Raw genomic sequence first — 22043 nt, 5'->3', positions numbered from 1 at the left:
ATATAATCTGTCCTTCAAGAGCACAGAATAAGCTTAGTGTTGTTAAGTCTGACTCTTGTGTCCCAGACCATATTTTTTCATGGGGCAAGAGGACGCGTGCAGAATGATACTGCTGCTCCCCCATACTCAAGGTTTGGATTTGCTCCCCGATTGCAGCTGCTTGCTCATCTAACCACACCTTTGGTGTCATTTCATTCTTGCCTTCTTTCCAGGCCAAAACACCCAGAGAGGGGGAAGCAGACCTGAGCTTTGACTCTTACCATTCTACTCAAACTGACTTGGCCCCATCCCTGGGCAAACCTAGTGAAAACCCTCCTCTAGACTCCAAACCATCTCCATCTGTCATAACACATTCCTCCAGTAAATCCACTCTCGACAGTGATGTCAGAATCCAGCAACTCCAAGAGGTTTTACATGACTTGCAGAAGAGACTGGAGAGCTCTGAAGCGGAGAGGAAACAGCTGCAGGCCGAGCTCCAGACCAGGAGGACAGAATCAGTGTGCTTAAACAACACCGAGATCTCAGAGAACGGCTCCGACCTCAGTCAGAAACTTAAGGAAACTCAGAGCAAGTACGAGGAAGCTATGAAAGAAGTCCTGAGTGTGCAGAAGCAGATGAAGCTGGGCCTGGTCTCACCAGAAAGCGTGGACACTTACTCACACCTGCATGAGCTGAGGATCACTGAGGAAGAAATGGACGTGCTCAAGCGGGACCTCCAAGGTGCCCTGGAAGAAAGTGAACGAAATAAAGAGAAAGTGAGAGAGTTAGAGGAGAAGCTGGCAGAAAGGGAGAAAGAGGCAGTTATGCAGCCACCAAAGGAGGAGTATGAGGAAATGAAAAGTTCCTATTGCACGGTGATTGAGAATATGAATAAGGAGAAAGCATTTTTGTTTGAGAAATACCAAGAGGCACAAGAAGAAATCACAAAACTGAAAGATACATTGAAAAATCAGATGGCCCAGGAGGCGGGTGATGAAGCTGAGGACATGAAAGAGGCCATGAACAGGATGATCGATGAACTCAACAAGCAGGTGAGTGAGCTGTCCCAGCTATACAAAGAGGCCCAGGCAGAGCTGGAGGATTACCGAAAGAGGAAGTCTCTAGAAGATGTCACAGCTGAATATATCCATAAAGCGGAGCATGAGAAGCTGATGCAAGTGACCAACGTATCCAGAGCCAAGGCTGAAGAGGCACTGTCCGAAATGAAGTCTCAGTATTCAAAAGTGCTAAATGAGCTGACCCAGCTCAAACAGTTGGTAGACGCACAGAAAGAGAACTCTGTCTCCATCACGGAGCATTTGCAAGTGATAACCACTCTGCGGACCACTGCCAAAGAGATGGAGGGAAAAATAAGCAGTCTGAAAGAGCACCTGGCGAGCAAGGAAGGGGAGGTGGCGAAGCTGGAGAAACAGCTCCTAGAGGAGAAGGCGGCTATGACGGATGCGATGGTGCCCCGGTCTGCCTACGAGAAGCTCCAGTCGTCTTTGGAAAGCGAAGTGAGTGTGTTGGCCTCAAAATTAAGGGATTCCGTGAAAGAGAAAGAGAAGGCCCATTCAGAGGTTGCCCAGATTAGAAGTGAGGTCTTGCAGATGAAAAGGGAAAAGGAAAACATTCAGACTCTCTTGAAATCCAAAGAGCAGGAAGTAAACGAACTTCTGCAAAAATGCCAGCATGCTCAGGAAGAACTTGCAGAAATGAAGAGACATTCCGAGAGCTCCTCCAAACTGGAAGAGGATAAAGACAAGAAGGTTGGTGAGACTGTTGCTATTGAATTTCTAGCTAGCAAACGCTAGCACTTTGAACCTTCATTTACTGAAGTTAGCATTTTTAGCATTTGTTAGCACTAAGCTATTGTGAAAGCGCTAAAGCTCCGCACAGACTCCCATCTGTCCCCAGTGCCACATTAAAAATAGTAGGGTGGACATTTATTTAAAAAGAGAGAGTGAGAAAGCCCTCATCTACTACTTCCCTCACACCAGAGCATTTTCAAATGTGTGGTACATATTTTCCCCTTAAAAATTATTTTACAGAAGCTCTGCCAAGTGTCAGGGACCAGAAGTGAACCCACCAGCTGAGAAGTATTTGTGGTCCATCTTAAGCTTCTATTCTGTTGGAATCCAGACAGATTGCCTCTGTCATATGGAAAATCAATTACTGCCAGACTTGATACTACTTCCCTAAACCCAATGAGCTTTCCCTTGAGTCAGTGTAAAAGCCCTCCCTGGTCCTCATTTTCAAAGGTGTGCAACAGGAGAGAAAGGGAGGAATGTGGGGGCCCAGGCAACCCGAGATGGGCTGAGCATGGAGGAAGGCGGAGAGTAAGGAGAGAAGTGAAGCATGCTTCTGTGCTTGGATCTGCTCTGCATCCCCAGATGCCCAGTCTCCTGCGTTAGATGTTCTGAATGGCATTCACTAGAGAATTATTTATCTTTTATTCCTTTATTATAATGAATGTTTCCAAAAGAGCTTCCAAAGCCGTGGGGGTGGGGATTGTCTTCACTACAAGGTAGGATATCAGAGATACCTGGGTTCCCAGAACTTATTTCTGATTGCCTATGGCAGCAATAGGGAACAAAGCCTAGCTGGCTCCAAATATAGAATACCTGAAATTCTGTTTTTATTTTATTTTTTAACAGTCCCCCATCTTAAGGGTGAAAGAAGGGAATCCACATAACAGCTGTTGTTATCTTCATGGCCCCAAGCACAGTCTCATTCCAGAGCTCTTGTCTGCAGAGGCATGTTGGTTTCCCTGACTCTTACCTGTTTTTGTTTCATTGTATGACTTTTTGTTGAAAAATTGAGAAAAGGGATTGCTCCAGGCCCAGAGGCCAGCCGAGGCTGTGTTCCCAGTGGAGAAACAGCTGGCGTTTTGCCTCTGTGGGTGCCTTCTCTCCTGATAAGAGCTTTCCTTTCTCGCTAGATAAATGAGATGTCCAAGGAAGTCACCAAGTTGAAGGAGGCCCTGAACAGCCTCTCACAGCTCTCCTACTCTGCCAGCTCCTCCAAGAGGCAGAGCCAGCAGCTGGAGGCGCTGCAGCAGCAGGTCAAACAGCTGCAGAACCAGCTGGCGGTGAGTGGGCCTGTTTCCACTGCTGGCTGGGGGTTGGGGGTGGGGGACAGGTAGGAACGAGCAGAAAGCTGCCCAGCCTAAAGAGTGTCGTGCTTCAGTGAGCAATTGACTAAAGACCTTTAGGTGAGGGCCAGAGAGGGAGCTGGTGGGTTTCCCAGTCATTACCTGCAATGAGAATGGGTTCCATGTGTCACTGGTAAGGGAGGAGTCTGCGGGATAGTGGCAGGAGCCTTTTTGTCTTGTTCCCTCTTCCACTCACTTGCTCCCCTTTCTCCGTTTTTCTGCTTCAGTAGTTACCATCTCTGGCAGCAGCTCGAGGTGTTTCTTATTAGGCGGCCAGGATGTCTGGTAGTTGTATATCCACATGTCTGAAGCTGCTTCTTGGCCCCTCTTCTGATTTCACCCAGTAAAGCTCTTTCATGTCTGTACTCATTTCTGGTGGCTGTTGTAATAGAGCAATAGAAACTTGGTTTAAAACAACACAGATTTATTACTGACAGTCCTGGAGATCATAAGTTCAAAGAAATCCGTTTCACAACAGTAAAGTCAAGGTCTCAGCAGGCTGCTTCCTTCTCAAGGCTCTAGGAGAGAATCTGGTTGTCTTTTCTAACTTCTGGAGGCTGCCTACTTTCTTTGGCTCATGGCCCCTCTCTCATCCCCAGAGCACATCACTCCAGCCTCTGGTTCTGTCCTTCCGTCTCCTCCTTCCACCTTTGACCTTTTTGCCTCCTCTTATAGGACCCTAGTAATCACATTTAAGGTCCACCCAGATAATCAGTATAATCTTTCTTTCCATCTCAGGATCCTCAATCTAAAAGATTCCTTTTGACTGATAGTTAACATTTATAGATTCTAGGGATTAGGACATGGGCATCTTTGGAGGGCCTCTCAGGTTGAGAGACTGAGAGGCCAGGGTGGTGGGTGGTTCCTCCACGTGGATACTGAAGTCAACCAAGCGATGACAGAAGCAGGAACAGAGAGGAAGACAGTGATCAGAAGACAAAGCTATAGAATATGTAAAGTTTCAATTGTTGCGTGCTCACTCAGTTGTATTCGACTCCTTGTGACCCTGTGGACTGTAGCCTACCAGGCTCCTCTGTCCATGGGATTTTCCAGGCAAGAGTACTGGAGTGGGATCCATTTCCTCCTCCATCTCCCCCACCAAGGGATTGAACCCAAGTCTCCAGCATCTTCTGCATTGGCAGGCGCATTCTTTACCACTGAGCCATCTGGGAAGCCCTTTAGTTAATGAGGGTATGTGATGTTTTCTACATGAAGATTAGGTTACCCTGGACTTTTGCTGGCTTCCATTTCCATGAACTTGGATTTTGTGATTTCTTCAGTACAGGTCGATACTTAGTGAATTCAGGTTTCTACAGTCCTTACTCCATCTGGCCACAAAGTTCAAAACCAGCTTTTTTATGTTACCAGCTCTAGCAGTGGAGTAGTAGTCTGGGGAGGAGAAGATGCTCTTGACTGTTTTGCAGGTCATTTTTCTGACCAAGTGGTTATCACAGACTCATAGATAAAGTACTAATGGTTTATATAGTCATTCTTATAATTATCCAACATGCATTTAATGAGCTTCTATGTATCAGTAATGTACCAGGTGTCCATGATATAAAAATGAATAAGACACAGTCCCTGCTTTCATGGAATATAATGGCTTACTGTGTACTCAGTGTGGTAAGCATTTGTTGAGAGATGACCAACATGCTGTGGGTGTAGAAAGGCAATGTGCATAGCCAATCTGGGTAAGTCTTGGAAGGCTTCCTGCAGGAAGTGATGCTTGTACCGAATCTTAGATGAGTAGGAGGCAGCAAGAATGTGGCATTTAGGGGGCCCATGGTTGCTGTAGCGAGCACAGTTCCAATGGAGTGGAGGTGTGGAGTGTGGACGGCTAGAGGCTGACTGGTGGAGAAGTGACTAAGGAGCTAGGTGTCTGCAGGAGCTGAAGAGAAACAGTGGGAGGCAGGGGAAGCCTAATGCAGATTTTCTAGAAAGACAGGAGATGGAGGTGGAGGAGTGGGATGCTTTCAACTGAGATCTTGGAGTAATGACTGAGGCAGGGAGGTAAGAGTGAGTGGCTGGAAGGAAGAGAGACCGGTCATGAAGCTGAGGTTGAGGGACTGAGAGGCCAGGATGGTGGGTGGTTCATCCATGTCAATACTGCAGTCAGCCAAGCAATGACAGAAGCAGGACCAGAAAGAAAGACAGTGATCAGAAGACAAAGCTATAAATGATGGAGTGGAGGGAGCCGAGAGGTGGGAGGAATCAGCACAGAGAGAGCTACCAAGTACACTTCCTAGTGGCATGAACTTCAAAGATCGAGGTTTCCAAGGTTGACCTTGAATAGGAAGGATACCTCATATCTGACATTGATGGGAAGGTGGTAAGAATAGATACTGATGGACTTCAGTTGATTTTTTAAGTGATCCATATGTGATAGTTTCAATTTCTATCAAGAAATAGGAAGAAAGGCCTCTTCTTAGAAGAGTTAAGAGCCGAGTTGAGATCCTTGAAATAGTCACTGAGAGGAACTGGAATAATATCTCAGCGAGAAGAAATAAAAGCATTTATAGCTGTGCTGTGAGGGGCCATTTGAGACTGGGGTCATCACCCTGTTCACCTCCTCAGTACACTGACAACTAAATCACTGAATTCCCCAGGGATTACATACCACTGGCCACACAGTAGGTGATCAACAACTCTTTTTATAAGATTACATTTTAAAAATTAAATTAATAAATATTTGTTCATTGTAGAAAAGTTGAAAGATTAAAAAAAAAAACAACTCTGAAGAAGCTACTCTAGATACTCTAGATACACCTTGTCTATAATTTAACCACTCAGAGACAGTAACTGCATTTGATGTAGTCCTTGGCCTGTTGTTTACTTTGTGTGAATACATTTGCCTAAGTATGTGTACATATATTTGTTTAAACAAACATGGGGATTATCAACTACTTTTTACAGGAATTTTCTTCTGGAGTTGACATATGCCAAGATATGAAAGATTTTTTTTTCCCCTAAGAATATTGACAAGTGTTCCAAACCACACACCCTATCAAGTCCACAGCAATTTCAAAAACTTCCTGTGCTAGTTGCTGGAAGGAATCACTAGGGTAGCATTTGGCCACAGCCTTCTCCTAGGATTTTTTTGAAGGTCTCCTAAGCCCCTGATGGTGGTTCAGATGGTAAAGAATCTGCCTGCAATGCTGGAGACCTGGGTTCAATCCCTGGGTCAGAAAGATCCCCTGGGGAAGGGAACCTGGAGTAGGGAGTACCTACTCCAGTATTCTTGCCTGGAGAATTTCATGAATAAAGGAGTCTGGCAGGCTCCAGTCCATGGGATCTCAAGAGTCAGACACGACTGAGTGACTCACACACTACAAACTCTTGAACAATGTCAAATTGTCTCTTTCTAGGAATGCAAGAAACAACACCAGGAAGTGATATCTGTTTACAGGATGCATCTTCTGTACGCCGTGCAGGTATGATATCTGGGGATCGTAAAGAGACACTGCAGCAGGGCTTGTCCAGATCCCCGTCCTGAAACTAACAGAATGGATGAGAATTTGAGGAGGTGGATTTTCAATGGAAAGCTTTTTCAAATACCTTCTGCTTTGCTTTGCATTTTGTGTTGGGAGCCCCTTCCCCTGTTAATGGGGAGCTGCCTCCTTTGGTGACTGCTGAGTGAGGAGGTTACCATTGCACACCCCACCCCACCCCCCACCCAATCAGGAGAAGGAGTCTGGGGGTTACTTTCTGGGCCTGAGGATATTCGCTGAGCCATTGGTGCCGTCGCACTCCTGGGACGGTCAGTGTTCTGAGACTGGCCGGGCTCTCATTTTCTGTTAAGGCTCTAGAAACCCTTTGTTGAGGGCTCTGCTGGGAGACCCAGCCTCCTTGTCCTCTGGAGCGAAAAGATCAGGGCCCTCACTTTGCCTCAGTTACTCCTGGAAATGTGGGAATGGGTAGGGCTCACATTTCCTGGGAAGATCAAGGGGGACAAATAAGGGCTTCTGCCTGCCAGTCACCTCACTCCCTAGGTGAAGCAGTGCCAGGATTTAGGTTCTAGTGAGTGTCATTTTATTTTAAACCTTTTGACATTCACTTTTCTAACAAGCATTCAGCCTCCCCTCTGCCCCTATTGTTTTCTGCATTTTGACGTTCCTATGGGACAGCAGCTTCTGTCTTCTATTCATCTCCTTCCTCGCCACCCCTGCAACGTCCCACGTGAGTTGTGTCCAAGGCATGATATCATAGGTTATTCTAATGAGTGTCTTGTGTTGGAATTTTCTAGGGCCAGATGGATGAAGATGTCCAAAAAGTACTGAAGCAAATCCTTACCATGTGTAAGAACCAGTCCCAGAAGAAGTAAAGTGGATTCCTTGGCAGGACACTGGCCCCTTGTTGTCCACCCTTGTGTTATATCCGGAGTTGTCGGCAGCCACTGCCATTGTTCTCATTCGTGGTATCACTGTGACCCTTATCATAGAACTTCTTCCCTTTCCAGAGACTTCTGAGGACAGGTCCCTGGAGAAGACTATCCTCCTTAGAACCGCTGAGAGACTTCAGAGCAGCAGAGGGGAAAGATGCTGTCACCCCCCGCTTCTGACCAGAGCTGGGATCAGTCACGCTCAGGAGTCTGGTCCCTGCGCTGGTAGCGGGGTATCTTTCCCGATACCTGCCTAGCTAAGGGGCTCCATGGCTGCATGACATGACGCCCCACACAGCCGTGCTTCTGTTCCTACACTTGGGCCGTGCCATTCAGCACAGCAGGGTTCTCTTTACCTTTGGTTTCCTAACCCCCACAACACGATTTAATTTCTAACCAAATTAGTATGACACTAGTTATGCGCTATGTGCTTAAGATCCTTCATCGTGATATCCTGTGGATTTAAAAACTTTAATTCCATCTTTTTTCCCATCTGCCTTATATTTCTCACCACCCTGCTTGTCAATCTTACAATCAGATGAGCACTATTAACTTAAATATGAAGTTAAAAAAAAAAAGCAAATTGTCCTTAAAAGTTCTCTCTTAAGTGCATAGCTGACATGTTGCAAATTTTCTATGCAAACTTGCCTCCTGCTGTTTGTTATCCACGAAGCTCAGGAAATCCAAACATTTGTGTTTCAACAAGGGACAGTAAACTGTGTGTTTACAGCCAAAAGAAATGCCTCATAGTTTTTAACCTCAATTTTTTAAAAGTGTTTTTTTTTTCTGTACAATATTTTTATTGGCTCTTAAAGATGTTTTCATATCTAAATCCCTAAGTAAGTGAAATTTACATTAGACTATATTAACAAAGTATTTTTTAGGTAATCATGCTTAAGACTTTATATACATAACTTTTTTCTCCACGTTTTCAGCGATAGCAGAAGGTAGTTATATATTCCACTCAAAATGAGCTGCCACCAACACCCCTAGACTTTCTGCCATTTGTTCTTAGGACTGTAGCACGTCTTTAAATATAGTAAATCCTCTTTAGCCCATTGAATATTTCTGAGTGCCCCAACTCTACCAGCACCTGTAAATTACCTCGAGAAGGACTGTGAGTACCAGTGGGTTTTTCTACTTTGAAACAAAAAATCCTGGTATACGTTACAGTGCCTAACCGAGGTCTTGGGGGAAAACATCTCTGTTCCCTTTACTTTCAGGTTAAAAAGGTTTCTGACTTGCTTGCAGCTTCCTTTATGGCCTTGATCTTATTGAGGGATATAAGCTGAAGACAGAAGTCTCTAATGTATAGAACTGTTAAGTGTAGGCCGGCTCTGACGGGGCTGCCTGCGCTCAGAGGCCACTTGGCAGCCCTGTGCTGAATGAGGGCCAACGACAGCGAAGCAGAAATGGCTTTCGAACTTGGTGTTACTTTTCTTAAGTTGTTTATAGTTCAGCAATTTCGAACATGCTCCAAAGAAAAATGTGAAAGGACTTTCTGTCACAGCACTTAAGAAAACACAAAACCACCCCTCCCACCCCCACACAGAAATGCTGCAGAGTGTAAAACTTGAGACATTTTGTAGGACGCCTGACAAAGTGTAGCCTTTTATCTTGTTTCAGGATGCATATTTATTTCAAGTACTCTGGTTAAATACTGAAGTTACATGCTGTAGTTTAGCATTTTGCCTTTGTAATTTACAGAAAAGTATTGCAGAAAATAAACTTTTGTTTCCTTTTGCATCTCCCTTGTTGATTTTGGGTGCCTTCATTATTAGCATGCCCTGTAAGGCTTCTGAAGATCAGCTCAGTAGCACTTCAGGGCGACGGTTTTTATATGCTGTGTCATGTTCAGCAGGTGGCCATTGTCTGCGATCTCTCATGCAACATGTCATACCATTCCCGTCTTCTAGCTCTTGGGACCACCTTGAACTCCGCCCCAATCATCAGCCACTTTTGGACACTTGCATCACAGTTATTTCATTGAAAATTGCCTCTCAGTTGATCTGCAGTCTTTTTTTTTTTTTTTAACTATTTAAAAGCCTCCATTAGATTTTTTTTTTCCTCTTCTATTTTGAAAAAGTAGAAAATGTATGCTAAGTCACTTCAGCCCTGTCTGACTCTTTGTGACCCTATGGACTGTAGCCTTCCACGCTCCTCTGCCCATGGGATTCTCCAGGCAAGAATACTGAAGTGGGTTGCCACACCCTCCTCCAGGGGATCTTCGTGACCCAGGGATTGAACTTGTGTCTCTTATGTCTCCTGCACTGGCAGGTGGGTTCTTTACCACTAGTACCACCTAGGAAGCCTGAAAACATACACATGGTTTATTTTTAAAAAGTCAGATACATTATCCTGTCACATTACAAAGTTAATTCATTCCTGAAAAAAAAAAAAACCCTGTAGGGTGAATTCTTCGGAGAAGGCAATGGCAACCCACTCCAGTACTCTTGCCTGGAAAATCCCATGGATGGAGGAGCCTGGTAGGCTGCAGTCCATGGGGTTGCTAAGAGTCGCACACGGCTGCGTGACTTCACTTTCACTTTTCACTTTCATGCATTGGAGAAGGAAATGGCAACCCACTCCAGTGTTCTTGCCTGGAGAATCCCAAGGATGAGAGAGCCTGGTGGGCTGCCATCTATGGGGTCGCACAGAGTCAGACAGGACTGAAGTGACTTAGCAGTAGCAGGGTGAATTCTTGCAGGTTGAAATCATAATTAAAACACCAGATGACAATGAAATGGGTGCAATTATTTAAGTAACTCACATTCTTCATAGCACAGTGTCAACAAGGCCATCTCCCTTTGCTTACAACACAGTTCTGCTGCCTCTCAGCTCCTGCTGCCAAGGCATACCATAATACTCGACTGAACCCTCACTCACCTCCTCCCTCTGAAAAGAAAAAGGACAAAAGATACCAATGAAAATAATGTGAAAATATAATGTCTGAGGCTACTGTTATTTTAAGTTATCAAGTGCATGCTCCCTCAAAAGAGCTTACCTCGACAGAGACCAACCATTCAACTCAGAAAATAATTTCTTGGGGACACTCAAATGAGGACTTAACCTAGATAAATACAAACCAGGATTCTTAAATGGAAAGAACTGTCATATGCCAATGGCAGGGTAAGAAAAGAAACAGTCATCCCTCGATGATTCTATATCACAGTATAATTGTAGGATAAATGAGATAAACTGAAAGTAAGTCTCTCCTTCTGATCCTTAGTTGACCTCCCCAGAAGCAACAACTATTAAATAGTTTCTTGAATGACTTAAGACAGTCTGTGTCTATATGTATTGGATCTTAATGAACATTTTGGCCACCCTTTTACTTTCCTCTTTAAATATGGAAACTTCATTCATTCTTCAGGACCATACTTTTTCCACCTAAAATATCCAAGATTGTTGTTTGTCAGCACACAAATCTCATCCTTTTTAACTGCTGCATAATGATTCATAGTATAATTGTGCTGTATTTTATTAAACTAGCTCCTCATTGATGGGCATTTAGTCTGCTTCCAGTATTTTGCAGCCCTAAAACTGATGTGATGACTATGCTATGAATAAATGTCTGTATGTATATGTGTGAGCATCATTTGGGTAATTTTCAAATTGTCTGTTTGCACACTGGCCTCCATCAGGTGATACAGGAATGCAGAGAAGGAAAAAGTAGAATAGCATGTGGATCATCACAGTCAGTGAGAAAGAATGGCCTTTTTCTTCACATGGGTTACATAAGAGTCATCAACTTGATTTTCTTATGTAAACTTTCAGACTGACTCCAAAGCCTTTAATAATTCAACTCACTGATCTTAAGATCAACACATGATATGCTGTGTGGGGAAAATGCTCCCAAAATACATTGACACATGACCTTTTGCCATGTGGCATAACTGGAATGCTGGGCGCTGACAGCAGTTGAAACACCACCCAGCCAAGATGGGGGTGATGTAAGGTTTAAAAGGCAGACTGCAAAGCAGAGACTGAGCTGAAAAAAGCAATAGACAGAGGCGTTCATGGGAGCAGTTTCTGTTTACCTGCTCAGGGCAGGGAACTGTCAAACATTCAGGGAGTGTGTGGCACATTTGTGAACCAAAGGACAAAAGCGCATCGATGACAGTCGCCATAACTGGGCCAAGAGGTGCTGGTAGGGAGCAATCGATGTGGGTGGGTTCCAGTAGATGAAAAGACTCCCTTGAGGAGTAAATCCTTAAGAGATGGAGGTGGGTAGAAGGGAAGAGTCATTTCTGCACACTCACTATAAGCCAAGCCCTAAAAATGGGAAGAAACTATTTCAAGAAGGGTGACTGGATGTACCAGATTGTTAGTGGAGAATGTGGAGGGGAGAGAGAGGAGCAAGACACGGCCAAATAACGTAGGATTTAACAAAGGAGAAGGGTAGTAAGAGTTACCTGTGTGTCACCATCAGATGTTTTTAAACCTATACATTTGTGTCAGGTTAAATTGCACCCCACTCCAGTACTCTTGCCTGGAAAATCCCATGGACGGAGGAGCCTGGTGGGCTGCAGTCCATGGGGTCTCTGAGGGTCGGACACGACTGAGCGACTTCACTTTCACATTTCACTTTCATGTATTGGAGAAGGAAATGGCAACCCACTCCAGTGTTCTTGCCTGGAGAATCCCAGGGACGGGGGAGCCTGGTAAGCTGCCGTCTATGGGGTTGCACAGAGTCGGACACGACTGAAGCGACTTAGCAGCAGCAGCAAACACACTCTTCATAGGCAGAATAATACCCTCCCAAAAAACACACTCTTCATAGGCAGAATAACACCCTCCCAAAGAGGCTCATGTCCCAATTCCTGGGAATTTAAATAGTTTATGTTATATGGCAAAGGAAAATTAAGTTCTCAGATAGAATTAAAGTTGTTAATTAGCTGACCTGATTAGCCTGATACAGAGATTATCCTGGGTTATCTGGGTGAGCCTGCTGTAATCAAAAGGCTCTTGTAAAGCAGAGGAAGGAGTCAGAGATTTAAAGATGCTATACTGCTGACTGTCAAGATGGAAGAGAGCTGAGAACCAAGGAAGGTGGGTGGTTTCTAGTAGCTGGAAAAGGCAAGAAAACAATTCTCGCTGAGAGCCTCTAGCCCAGCCAAAAGGAGGAGATAATAAATTCCTGTCGTTTTAAGCTGCTAAGTTTGTGATGACTCGTTACAGCAGCAAGACATAACAGAGGCCAGAACCTCTACTAATGGGGAGCTCCTGAAGATGACACAGTTTACTGTTATTGAATATGAGTAATAAGCCAGGCACTCTGCTGGATGCTAACGGTTCAGTGGTGAATATAAAGCTCCTGCTCACAGGACCTCACATCGGTGGCTCTGCCACCGAGCAGACATTCCATGTTCACTGGATGGGTGGATAGGTGGAGATTTAGATGGATGAATTGCTTATAAGGCCCTGCATCATGATCTCCTCTTAGGCTGACTCATTCTCCTGTCTCTTCTTCTCATTCTTTCTCCACGTATTTATTTTTGGCTGTGCCGGGTCTTCATTGCTGTGTGCCGGCTTTCTCTAGTTTTGGCAAACGGGGGCTGCTCTCCAGTTGCAGTGCATGGGCTTCTCTTTGCGGTGCCTTCCCTTGTTGCAGAGCATGGGCTCTAGGGTGTGTGGGCTCAGTAGTGTGGCACACAGTTTTAGTGGCATGTGGAATCTTCTTGGACTAGGGATCGAACTGGGTGTCCTCTCCTGTGTCCCTGGCGTTGGCAGGCAGATTCCTAACCACTGGACCACCAGGGAAGTCCTCTTTCTCTCATTCTTAGTTGAACCTTTTGTTGTTCCTTGAATCGATTAAATTTGCTCTGTCCCCAGGCCTTTGCGCTTGCTATTAACATCCTATAATGCTCTTCTTGACATTGGCCTGATTTGCTCCCTTATTTCCTGTGGTCCCTCCTCAATACCACCTTGTCTCCTTAACGACCCTGTATAAACCAGCACAGCCCTCCCCAGCTGCCCCCATCACTTCCTAGATCCTTTGCAGGGCTTTGTTTTCCTTTGTATAATTTGTTACTTTCATGTAAGGTGGTTCATCCCTTTCCCAAAGCTGGACCCCTTAGCAGAGGCCTGAGACCAGCTAGAAGAAGGTTTTCTCCTAATTCACACAATGTATGCTCAGTCACTTCAGTCGTGTCCAACTCTGCGACCCCATTGACTGTAGCCAGCCAGGCTCCTCTGTTCATGGGATTCTCCAGGCAAGAATACTGGAGTGGGTTGCCATTTCCTTCTCCATAATTCACACAAAGTTGCTGCCTATTCCCTAAGCCATCTGCCTTTTTCTAACTTGCAGAGACATCGGTGTTTACTAACAGCCCTATGTTTTTCTTCACCTGGTAGAACAGAAGCTCCAGGAGAGCAAAATATTCATTGCTTTGCCTGCTGTTGCTTGCCTACGGCTTAAAAAGAGCACTGTCAGGCACATGGTAGGCATTCAGTAGGTATTCTTCCTTAAGGGATGGACAGATACATGGAGAAACTCTCAAGTAAATGGAGCGCAAACAGCCTCATGTGTGACTATGAGACCACAGATGGGACACCAAGGGCACTCAGAAGAAAGACATCCAACCCTGCCTTGAGAGGCCGGAAAATGTGTTTTAAGAAATTACACAGTCCATGAGAAAGTCTATTTGGATTTCCTTGTCCTCAAGTTTCACAGTTCCTGGGTTTGGAATAATCTGGAGATAATCACATTTGATTGGGGATTGGAAGACTGTAGAAGGAACCATCTGCACATGGTTGGTTCCTCTGTGATTTCTGCAATAGCAATGCTTAATGAGGATAAAGAGAGGAACTTTGTGAAAAGGCTGTATTAATAAAAGCACTGTCCCAGATTACTAGCATTTCAATTCAGAATCAATAAACACAACTGAAGCATACCTACTATTGAGACAGAAGGGAAAGGACAGGACACAAATGCTGATGATGGAGTAAGGCTGCTGGGATGCAATAAAGACCAGCTGAAACCAAGGTGGCTTTAAGAATAGCTGGGTCATTGATCTTTAGCTCATTATACCTTCATTGTAATACTAGAAATCACTCCTCTTATGCCATGCCAGTTCCGACGTGGGCCATAAAAGGCCAAAAAGTGGGCAGTGGCCCAGTTCCTGCGAAATCCCTACACTGGTGGCTCAGACGGTAAAGAATCTGCCTGCAATGCAGGAGACCCAGGTTGGGAAGATCCCCTGGAGAAGGGAATGGCAACACACTTCAGAGTTCTTGCCTGGGATATCCCATGGACTGAGGAGCCTGGACTGAGGAGCCTGGTGGGCTACAGTCCATGCGATCACAAAGAGACACGACTGAACAACCAACACTTCCTGAAATAGCAAGATTCCTCCCTATGAAATTACTTAGACCATAAAATCCTATGGCCCCGTGCCCTGAGGTCACTCTCACTGAGCTGACTGCATTCTACCTATGGAAGGTGTATCTCTCTAAATAAATTTGCTTTCCCTTTACTGTGGCTTGCTCTTGGATTCTCTCTTGCACTAAGCCAAGAACCCTTGCTTGGCCATCCATCCTAAGGATTCCTGCAGACTCCAGGACGTGGTGATATTCCCCTCTTCTGCAGCTCCGTAACTAAGCTTACATTTGTAGCCAAGGTTGAAATGCAAGGAAAGAAAAAAAGTCACAGGTTTAGAATTCTAAGAGTCTTCAAGTTCTTTTCATCTGATTTCTAATTTTACAGATGAGGGCAACGTGCTTCTGGTTAGAATTAATTAAACGGAGATGGCACCAGAGTGTTGGCTTTAGGAACGAGAATTCAGTGGCTGTTCCAGCACCTCACTTTCCCTCAAGAGGACTAGCAAAGCAAGTGTTAAGGAAAGAGAAGTTATATTACTCTTGGAAACAATCTCATAGGCACTTCCAACAATGACAGAACATTAAAACTCTTCAACGAAGACCAACTTGTAACAAAGGTAAGGGAGATGTGTCAGAGAACAGGAAACAAATTCTTCCTTTTTATCCTCATACATGTTAAATATTATTCATAGAATCACAAAAATCTCTGGTTTACCCTCACAGAATCCTGGAACTGGAAGGGGTTTTAGAAAGCAAGTGGTGAAAATACTCTCACAGTAGAGGCGAGAAAATCGAGTCCCCTAGACTATGACCTACCCCAGGGCACAGAGTCCGAAGCAGAACTCTGCCATTTCAAAGCCCAGACCAGCGCTCTCATCGTAGTTTCATGCTGAGGATTCTTTTAGGAAACAGAATAAAGCAGGTGGGATCTTTCTGAAATTCTGGCTCAGGAGCTTGAGGGTAGAGATTTAAGCTTTAATAGGTCATCCAGGTTTAAACTTATGGGATATTAAAGCAAACTCACTTAAACAGCTCCTCCAACCTAACTCCAGAAAGGCTTTCTTGGCAGTCCTGGAGCAGCAGCTATTAAACTTCAACCAAGGAACTGGAAAGGACAAACACTAAATGTAAACACCACCTGTCAAGTTCTTGGTAAATATTTTCCCTCTACTGAGCTTGCTCGTTTTTGAAAAGGAGAGTACATACCAGTTCCAATTTGACTTGTCATAGGCCCCTAACTCATTGTGGGGTTCATGACAACTCCTTAAACACAAGGCTACTTGAGCCAGTGCCATTTATTTGTGTATTGACCACAACTGCCCCTTCACCTGGCAGATCTAAATGATTGTTTTCACTGTGTGTCTTTCAGGCCACTGAAGGTGGGTAGGATAAAGCTACATGGTGTATAACTTTGCGCTATGTAGTGTTTGCCAAGTGTGCCCTGTACCCTGGAAAATATTCTCTGAACTGCCAATCATTAGCAAAACTAGTGGACCATTTCTTAAGCAACCGACTCCCTACACTCCGCTCCCCTACTCACGTGTAGCGCGAATTTTACCAGGAGAGGCAACACAGACGGTGCCAGCACCGTCAATAGTTCTGAGGCTTTCCTCCCCGTGCCCGAGACAGAACACCCGGGGAACTGCCGAGTGCAGGGAGCGCGGAAGGCGCAGGGTGTCGCCGAATACAGCCTGGGTACATCTCAGCTTTAAATAAGGTCGTGGAGCCCGAGGCCCCACTCCATCCTTCGATGGGATTTATCGCCTCTTTCCGGGCCTTCATCTCCGAGAGGTAAAGTGAAATTGAGAAAAACAATAGTAGGCGGTAAAGCTACAGGAGAGGGACGTGTCAGGACGAGACTCGGGACTCCCTCGTCTCGCCTGAGAGGACCGGAAAGCCTCCGCGGCGGCAACAGCTGTAGTTGGCTGGGGCAGCCCGGGATTCCGCAGGACCGGAAGTGTCCGCGTCGCCATGGCTACAGGCGCGGACGCTAAACGCCGCCCGCGGCATTCCGTTCCTATGGTAACACCATTGTCTCCACAGCCAAAACCCCCGCGGCGAACGCGGAAGGCAGAGCTAGCTGAGCGTCTCGCTTCCGCAAGGCAACCTGTGGCGCCTTGAACGAGGTCCGCAGAGGCCAGTACACTGAAGCGCCCCGCGGAAGTCGAGCAGAGGGTGCCAGGAAGGCTAGTTCCTTGCCTTCTGCCCTCCGCCAGGTACCCCGCGACGCTTGCCTCTCGGCCGCCCTCGCCCTCTCTTCCGGCCAGGGCCTCTGCGGCCGGTGCACCGCTGACAAGAAGCCAGGGGGAACCTCCGACGGTGCTTGAAATGTGGTGTTTAGGTTTACGAAGATGAGACAACTGTAGAAAAGAAGAAAGCGATTTGCACTGGAGAGGGGCCAGAATTTGGTGTTACAGTTCAGGGCCATGGGAAACCTCACAGGAACAGAATTTAGGAGATTGAGAAGTCAGAACCTCTCCCCCTGGTCTACAGTTTATATATATTTATGGGTGTGTGTGTGTGTGTATGTTTGGACCTCTCCCCCTGGCAACAGTTTTGATTGAACCTGGGCCCTCTGCTTTGGCAGTGTGGAGCCACTGGACCACCAGGGAAGTCACCGGCTACAGTTTTGAAAGTAGAGAATAGAAAGACAAATTAGTAAATCTTCCCTTTTCGTCTTTGGGTGCAGCCTTAGTCAGAGACCTATTCAGGGCTCAGGTGGGAATGAGTGACTTTCTGCAGGGTGAAATTAGGAGAGACTTGGTGGGTTCATAAATAATTGCATTCCGTTTGGATTGGATTTAAGTAACGGGGATAGCCACGAGCGTTCAATTTAGAAAATAATATAAATCATTTTTTTCTTTTTTTGCCATCAGTTTTCACTATTTCCTCCATCAGTTAATGACAGCAATCAAAATAGATGCATATGTTTTAGCTCCTTAACTAGGATCACCTAAATAGTAAGACGTCTCTAGGGACATGAAGAATTAACAAACACAGTTTGTTAGTATGTTGGTCGTGAGAGCTGATCATCTGCAAAAACAATATCTGACTTGAGTAGGAGATCACAGTTTCCATGATTCAGGAGATGTAAATGTGTTGGCTTAAGGGGTAAGAAAGGTCAGAGATTTGGGAGGGAATGGAGTAAAAGTTAAACAATAGAAATTTAACTCAGGGATTCAGTTTGGCAAATGTCTTTAATTTCTGCTTTCCAGGTCCACCATTCATGAGTGTATGTGTAGTCTATTTGTGGATTTAGGATGGGTTATATATTTGGGCAGTTTCAGTTTAATGCTAATAGCATCCAACAGAGGGAAAATAGAACAGACTTCTAAGTGTTTTCTTCCAAAGGTAACCTCACACGTGGTACTTCGTAGGAAGAAGATGCGAGCCAGCCCCATCCGCATCCCAACTGTCACCAGTGACACCGACTGGGACTTCTGCTTCCATCTGTAAGTGCCACAGAGTCTTAGCATCACTTTCCACTGGCCTGAAACACTGGGACCTTCACTTTTTTTTAAATATGAAAAGATTTTGTTTTTCAGTGTTTACATTTTATGTTCTTTAAAAGTATGTTCAAATTTAGTAGACTTTTTTTATTACATTTTTTTACTTTGTATTGAAGTATAGCTAATTAACAAGGCTATGATAGTTTCAGGTGGAAGTGAAGGGACTCTTCCATACATATACATGTATCCATTCTCCCCTAAACTCAATTCTTCTCCCATTCAAACTGCCACATAACACTGAGCAGAGTTCCCTGTGGGACCTCCACTTAAGGCCAGTCTTGGTGAAAAGCTTTGCATGCATGTTATGGGGAAGATTGAGATTCTGTGTTGTTTTCTAATAACAGTTCCGCTATAATGCCCATTTGTACTTAGGCAACCTATACGACGGTTTCCCTGCTGGCTCAGTGGTAAAGAACCTGCCTGCCAATGCAGGAGACATGAGTTCAATCCCTGGTTTGGAAAGATACCCTGGAGAAGGAAATGGCAACGCATCCCAGTATTCTTGCCTGGGATATCCCAGGGACAGAGGAGCCTAGCAGGCTACAGTCCATGGGGTCACAAAGAGTTGGAGAAGACTTAGTTGGAACACACACACATGCAGCCTATGCAAGATGGAAAAGAAATGTTTTTTCCTAATTTAAGGGAGGTTTCAACTCTTTTTTTTTTTTTTACAAAGATAATTTTAACAAGATTGGTGAAGTCATGGAGAATTAAAAAGTTAATGAGCAAATTGAAATTGTTTCATGAAATAGTCTTTCAGTCGTGTCCAACTCTTTGTGACTGCATGGACTGTGTAGCCCACCAGGCTTCTCTGTCCCTGGGATTCTCCAGAAAAGAATTCTGGAGTGAGTAGCTATTCTCTTCTCTAGGGGATCGTCCCAACTCAGGGATAGAACCCAGGTGTCCTACATTTCAGGCAAATTCTTTGCTGTCTGAGCCATCAGGGAAGCCCTTCCCGAAATAGACAATAAGTAAATTAAAATTTTTACATCATAGCAACTAATACTTATTGAGCAAATACTGTGTGCCAGGCACTGTTCTAAGTACTTATATATATTAACTCAATTAATTTCTTCAACAATTCTGTGAGGGAGGTACTGTAATTACCCCATTTTTTAGATGACAAGTATAAATTAAAGGTTGGGCAGTTTGCCCAAAGTCACATAGCTAGTAAGTGCTGTTCAAACTGGGCAGTCTGACTTCTGAGTCTGTTCTTTAACCACTTCTCTATACCAGGGCTTTTCAACCTTGACACTGTTGACATTTTGGATTAAATAATTATTTGTTGTGGGGCTGTCCTGTGCATTGTAACATCCTTGGCCTCTACCTGTGAGATGTCAGTAGCTCCACCCCCGTTGTGACAAGCAAAGTAATCTGACATTGCCAAATATCCCCTGGGAGCAATATCATCCTTGGTTGAGAACCATTGCTCTGTACCAATGCTATCAAGTAGAAATATAATGCTAGCCAAAAATCTAATATTAAATTTTAAGTAGCCATATTAAAAAATAAAAAGAAATAGGTAAATGTAAATACTATATATCAATATATATAATATTATATAAAATAATTAATGAAATATTTTTCTTCGTATTAAGTCTTTGAAATTCAGTGTGTATTTTACACTGCAGCAGCTCTCAGTTCAGGCCAGCTACATTTCATGTGCTTAACAGCCAAGTGTGTCTAGTGGTTAACATGTTAGTGTAATTCATTCTGTACCATCTTATAAAATATTTTAAGGATTATATAACTATAAAAATTGAAGTTAAAAATGCAGAGTTCAGGAATTTTTCTGGTGGTCTAGTGGTTAAGAATCTGCGTTTCACTGCAGGGGAAATGGGTTTAAACCCTGGTCAGAAAACTAAGATCCCACATTCCCCATGGAACAACTGAGCCCACTCATCACAATTTGAGTTTATGCACCAAAATGAAAGATCCTGCATGATGCAGTGAAGAACCTGCATGCTTCAACTAAGACCCAATGTAGCCAAATAAATAATAAAATTAGTATTTTTTAAAAAAAGAAAAAATGTTGAGTGCATAGTAGAGTATCTTGGAAATAGATAATTCATATCTAATTTTACTAGTAAGAATTCACATTTATGATGGCAATATATAGAATAAGTTAGAAGCTGAGCAAGGCAAATCATTCATTTAACTTTTTTTTTTTTTATATATTTTTGGTCGTGCAGCACATGGAATCTTAGTCCCCAGACCAGGAATCAAACCTGCATTCTTTGCTTTGGAAGTGCAGAGCCTTACCCACTGGACCACCAGGGAAATCCCTGGCCTAATCTTTTTATTCTGACTATTCTTTGAGATATCTATCTGGTCAGTATTCTCCAGGTATCTTTCTTACCTTTCACAGCAACAAGTTCAAAGCTAGTTCAGGGCTTTGCAGTCTCAAGTTATATATCAAGACTTGAATGTTTCTTCTTCCTTTGAGGCCCTGCTATTAAAGCTTGGGCTTATTTTGGGCTTGTTTTTAATATCAAAAGTTAATAATATTTTTGGTGACACCAATAGGTTGAACTTCTGCTCCAGGTATATGAAATATACAGCCTAAGCAAGGTCTTCTGTTGAGGGACTAAGTTTTCTTTCTGTGAGTTTCTTGAGTTAGGCTCTCTTGCCACAGATTTCCTCTATTATCAGTCTTTTTCAGGCATCTTGAAGACCTTACACTTCCTTTTTCCAGTCATTTGTTCATCATTAAACAAGCAGTTATTTTTTCCTGCTGTGACCCAGATATCAGGGTTTCTTAGAAACAAATGAGACTCAGTCCCAGCCCAGGTGATTTTACTTACTAGGAAGCAAAGAAGACTCAGAAACGAAACGAATTTTGAAAAAGACTGTAGTGTGAGTCGAAGTTGGAGGAAACTTCGGCAAGCCTGTAGAGGGTGTTTGTACTACTACTCCAGTGCAATATTTCCAGCAGAGGTGACACTCCATTTGGGTCTTGGAGGAGTATGGAATTCACCAGGCAGAGATCAGGCAAGTTTAACTCCTATTTCCCAATTTCATGGCTCCCCCAGGCTTCTCTCCCTTTTCCATTGAGTTTTTCCACGTCGTCTGAAAGCACACTTCTGTTTGTGGACTGAGTGCAGTCCTGCCAGGGCCTGGGCCTGGGCCTAAAGAAATGTTGCTGCCCTGTCCACATGGTTTACCCACATGCCTAAATAAATATAGGTTATTTAGAACAGAACTCTGGATGGATATTAATATGTCATTTATTTGAACCTGGTGTAAAAGTTTACATTTGATATTTATTTTCCTTCTAAATTTTCTCCTTCTTGTATTCTTACAACAAGCATTCATTACTTATCTAATTAGTGGAAAAGGAAGGTAAAATTTATTTTGAAAACTATGCAATTGTTGAGCTTTTAAAAACTATCATGATTACAAAGGTGATTCTTTGGGGAAACTTATGATTAATTAAAATTTCTGCTATTCCTCTTAAGATCTTAGAATTCTATTTCTTCTGGATCACTTTATGATTTTTCTGGTAGAGTTAGGATATGGTTATTTCTTTTGTTAACATAGGATTCACTCTTTGGACTTTATCACATCAATTACCCATTCATAATTATGTTTAGCACTGAAATCTGAGATTTATGTTGTCTCTGTGTATACATGTGTGCATATGTGTGTATATGTGTGTATGTGTGTGTATGTGTGTGTAAGCAGGTGGGATAGGGGTGCT

General features: G+C 44.0%; 2 protein-coding genes across 53 annotated transcripts in view; both read left to right on the top strand.

The window, feature by feature from the left end:
- RAI14 (retinoic acid induced 14) overlaps positions 1–9257 on the top strand; it is a 162174-nt gene extending 152917 nt beyond the window's left edge. For all 50 annotated transcript variants that reach the window (XM_027980133.2, XM_060400527.1, XM_060400514.1 and 47 more), the window contains 4 exons: positions 213–1748; positions 2921–3070; positions 6499–6564; positions 7377–9257. In XM_027980133.2, coding sequence (XP_027835934.1) covers positions 213–1748; positions 2921–3070; positions 6499–6564; positions 7377–7454 — 1830 coding nt within the window. In that variant the 3' untranslated portion in view covers positions 7455–9257. The remainder of the gene's footprint in view (positions 1–212; positions 1749–2920; positions 3071–6498; positions 6565–7376) is intronic.
- The window catches only part of TTC23L (tetratricopeptide repeat domain 23 like), a 75728-nt gene continuing 61518 nt past the window's right edge, over positions 7834–22043 (top strand). Inside the window, exons 1-2 of one of the 3 annotated variants that reach the window (XM_042233889.2) lie at positions 7834–15451; positions 18212–18286. In XM_042233889.2, coding sequence (XP_042089823.1) covers positions 18219–18286 — 68 coding nt within the window. In that variant the 5' untranslated portion in view covers positions 7834–15451; positions 18212–18218. Of the gene's footprint in view, positions 15452–16360; positions 16626–16879; positions 17051–18211; positions 18287–22043 lie in introns of those variants that run through there. The other 2 variants (XM_060400548.1, XM_012097099.4) reach the window with 2 other exon arrangements.

Source organism: Ovis aries, chromosome 16, assembly GCF_016772045.2.
Source record: "Ovis aries strain OAR_USU_Benz2616 breed Rambouillet chromosome 16, ARS-UI_Ramb_v3.0, whole genome shotgun sequence".
Lineage (NCBI taxonomy): Eukaryota > Metazoa > Chordata > Mammalia > Artiodactyla > Bovidae > Ovis > Ovis aries.
This window is presented reverse-complemented; position numbering and strand designations above follow the sequence as displayed.